Consider the following 3,216-nt stretch of genomic DNA (forward strand, 5'->3'; position numbering starts at 1 on the left):
TGCTGCCGGTGCCGCTCGCAGGGGACTCCCGGCCCTCGGGAAGGGCAAGGGGGCTGGAGATCGGGGGAGCCCCCAGCCACTTTGGTCCCCAGAATGGGCACACCTCGGATTGTGTGGTTAAAGTTATGGCTGAGATAATAGTAAAGAGAACTTAGGTTGAGATTGTTTTCTTAAAACAGCGTTGCTATTTAGCAGAAAATCAAAGTAGAAAGTTCTTCGATAAAATGAAACAAATATGAATTTCAAAGTCCTCTAGTACAGACTCCAAAGAGGGTTTCATTCCACACTGGTCTTGAACAGGGCTTTGAGTATCCCTGCTGAGGCAGAGGATAGCAGCAGGTGACATTCAGAGGTCACTCCAGGCCCAAAACCAGTTAATGAAGTGAGAAGTGAAATCGGGATCTGAGCTCATCACTTGGATCTAAACCCAAAGGCAGGAAGCACAAATTAGCATAGATCAGGAGCAGGATAACAACATGGAAACATGATTCTCCTACTCACTTCCTGTGTGGTGCCAACGGCTGCTTCTTACACTGGTGCTTTTCCATTGCTTGGAAAAAGAGTCTAGAAATAAAATGTTAAAAAAAAAAAAGTGGGATAATCAAGCAATTCTTGGCTATTCCTAATCTCTGTAAACCCTTTCCAGAATAATTTATTAATTAGGCAGGTTTCCTAGTTCTACAAAATTTAAGGAAGACCTGGAATTGCTGTGCAGCAAACAGAAACTTCTGGTTTCCATCCCAGGATTATCCACAGCCATTTTCTCTTACTGCCAGATTTGTTCTCTGATTTAAATCCCTACTTTCCCTCATGTTTGCCCTCAGAGAAACAATTGTGTCTTCACTCTGTTTTTATTTTAAGCGCACAAATCAAACAAGCCTGGTTTTCCCAGCCTATAAAAATACCCCAGTGCTAATTGTGACCCTCCTTAGTGTGATCCCACCTTTGGATCACTCACCTGAAAGGTCAGAGACAGAACTTGTGGGCTGCAGGCTCTCCAGAGCCCTGCAACAGGTCCTTTACCTGACTCTGCACTCCTGGAAATCTCTCTACATATTTCCTAGGATAAAATATTCAGCTTTTTAATGTCTACTCACTCCATGATCAAGTTTACAACTGCAGACTTTTGTCCTCTTCTATCATTTCCTACTGATACTCTATTAACCAGAAAAACCCCATGAAAACAAAACAAAACAAAACAAAAGATAACCCAAACCAAACCCCCGTAATCCAGGTTTTAAACACAAATATAAATACCTGAATTCACATTTTGTCCTATTAAATCCTCCCTGCAACACTTCCTGTTCTTAAAAATAACCCATTCCCCTTCTCCCCCTCTAAAGCTTACAAACCTATAATGAAAATTTACCAGTCTGGGAGTTAGAAATATTATAATGTTGAAAATAAATGGGACATTTGGTTAAATACACTGACTATGAGTTTATAAAGAACCAAACCTGCAGCCAAAGCTTTATAGTAGAGCTACTATTTCATAATAATTAGCAACATGGGGACTGATGGGCTGTGCAGGACCTGAAAGGAGCTATAAACATCCTTAGGAGCTGAGGCTGCTCGGGCTGAAATATGACTCGTTTATAGCAGACACGTTACAAACTGAATCATTTTGCCTGCACAGTGTCAGCATGAAATGTTCACTTTGAGTAAAACTGAAAACATTCAGCACATGGGAATGTGGGATTGTCTGAGGTGGTCCCGGTTCTGACCTGCTCAGCAGCTCAAGGACATTAAAAATGAAAACCTTGACACAGTTCTTACACTTTAACTGACCACTTGAGTTAATGTGTTGGTCTAAGGAAGAAGAAAGCTTGAGTAGAACTATTTTCCATCAATAACTTGATACCTCCTTTTTCACACTTTTATTTTTGTATTTTACTCATTTTTTTTTCTTTTCTTTATTAAAGGAAACTCATAACTTAAGTGCTGTTTTTACATAGAAGCATTAAAACATTCACAGCTCTCTGTAAAAATAACTCTTATTCCTATGTTGGTTGTTCCATATTTGTTATGCAAATACTGAAACGTTATTTTTGGACACTAGCATGGTCTGGAGTGATAAATATGACCTAGGTAGGTAGAATAAATACTATTTTGCTAATTTCCAGAGGCTTGGCCACCGTTCTGGTCTTGAGCGTCTCGGAGAGTGCAGGGCAGTCAAACGCGAGGACCCTCCCTGCCCTGTCAGCGGATTCCGAAGTGCTTTTGTATCACCCGCTCTAGAAACAAAATAGTTACATCTTTAAAAGTTTCGAACACATAGCAAGTTTTCCAAAACATGTAACTGACTCGAAAGTCACTTGCAGTGATACTGTGGCATTTGGGTTCATTTTCGAGCCAACACAATTCGCCCGGAGCTTACTTTCAGACACAAGTGGCAGAATCATGGAATCCCAGAGGAGTTTGGGTTGGAAGGGATTTTAAAATTTAAAAACCATCCAGCTCCACCCTTGCCATGGCAGGGATGCCTCCCACTATCCCAGGTTGCTCCAAGCCCTTTCCAACCTGGCCTTGGACATTTCCAGGGACAACTTCCCTGGTAAATCCATTCCAGGGTCTCACCATCCTGACAGATCAGATTTTCTTCCCAATATCCAATTTAAATCTCCCCTTTTTAGTTGAAGCCATTCTCCTTGTCCTATCCCTTCAGACCCTTGTCCAAAATCCCTTTCCATCTCTCTTGGAGCCCTTTTAGATGCTGAAAGGGAGTGGTTTTTTTTTTGCTTTTAAGTGGAAAAATATGTGTCCTGTAATGACTTTCTACAGAAACCTGCAGCTGGAGAGCACCCAGTACTCACAGCCCCTCAGGAGGAAAAGCCACAGGATGTGCCCAGCTCTTACTTTCAGTCTTTCTCACAGCGAGTGACAGAAAGACAGAATGGTTTTGGTTGAAAGGGACCTTAAAGCCCATCCAGTTCCCCCCTCTCCCCCTCCATGGACTGGGACACCTTCCACAGCCCAGGACAGGTTGAGTGCTGACAGACCAAGCCATGATGGATCCTCCTTCCCCCCTTGTCCCCCTGTACTTCCCTCTCCTTGTCCCACAGCCAGAAAAACCACTTTAGAGTCAAAAACACAGCTCACTGCGCATTGTGGAGGAGCGATGTGGGGCTGAAGGGTGACAACGGACGCGGGAGGGGTTGGCCGGGGCCGTCCTTCGCTGCCAAGCGCCTCAGGGGCCTGAAAGCGAGAAAACATAAA

General features: G+C 43.3%; 1 protein-coding gene across 1 annotated transcript in view; it reads right to left on the reverse strand.

Annotated features, from left to right (window-relative positions):
* Window positions 1–548, reverse strand: part of IKZF3 (IKAROS family zinc finger 3) — a 34,300-nt gene extending 33,752 nt beyond the window's left edge. The window contains exon 1 of the mRNA XM_014311010.2: window positions 502–548. Within this exon, the coding sequence (XP_014166485.2) occupies window positions 502–548 (47 nt within the window). The remainder of the gene's footprint in view (window positions 1–501) is intronic.
* Between the last annotated feature and the right edge of the window lie 2,668 nt (window positions 549–3,216).

The sequence above is a fragment of the Geospiza fortis genome, unplaced genomic scaffold (genome assembly GCF_000277835.1).
Source record: "Geospiza fortis unplaced genomic scaffold, GeoFor_1.0 scaffold992, whole genome shotgun sequence".
NCBI classification, from domain to species: domain Eukaryota; kingdom Metazoa; phylum Chordata; class Aves; order Passeriformes; family Thraupidae; genus Geospiza; species Geospiza fortis.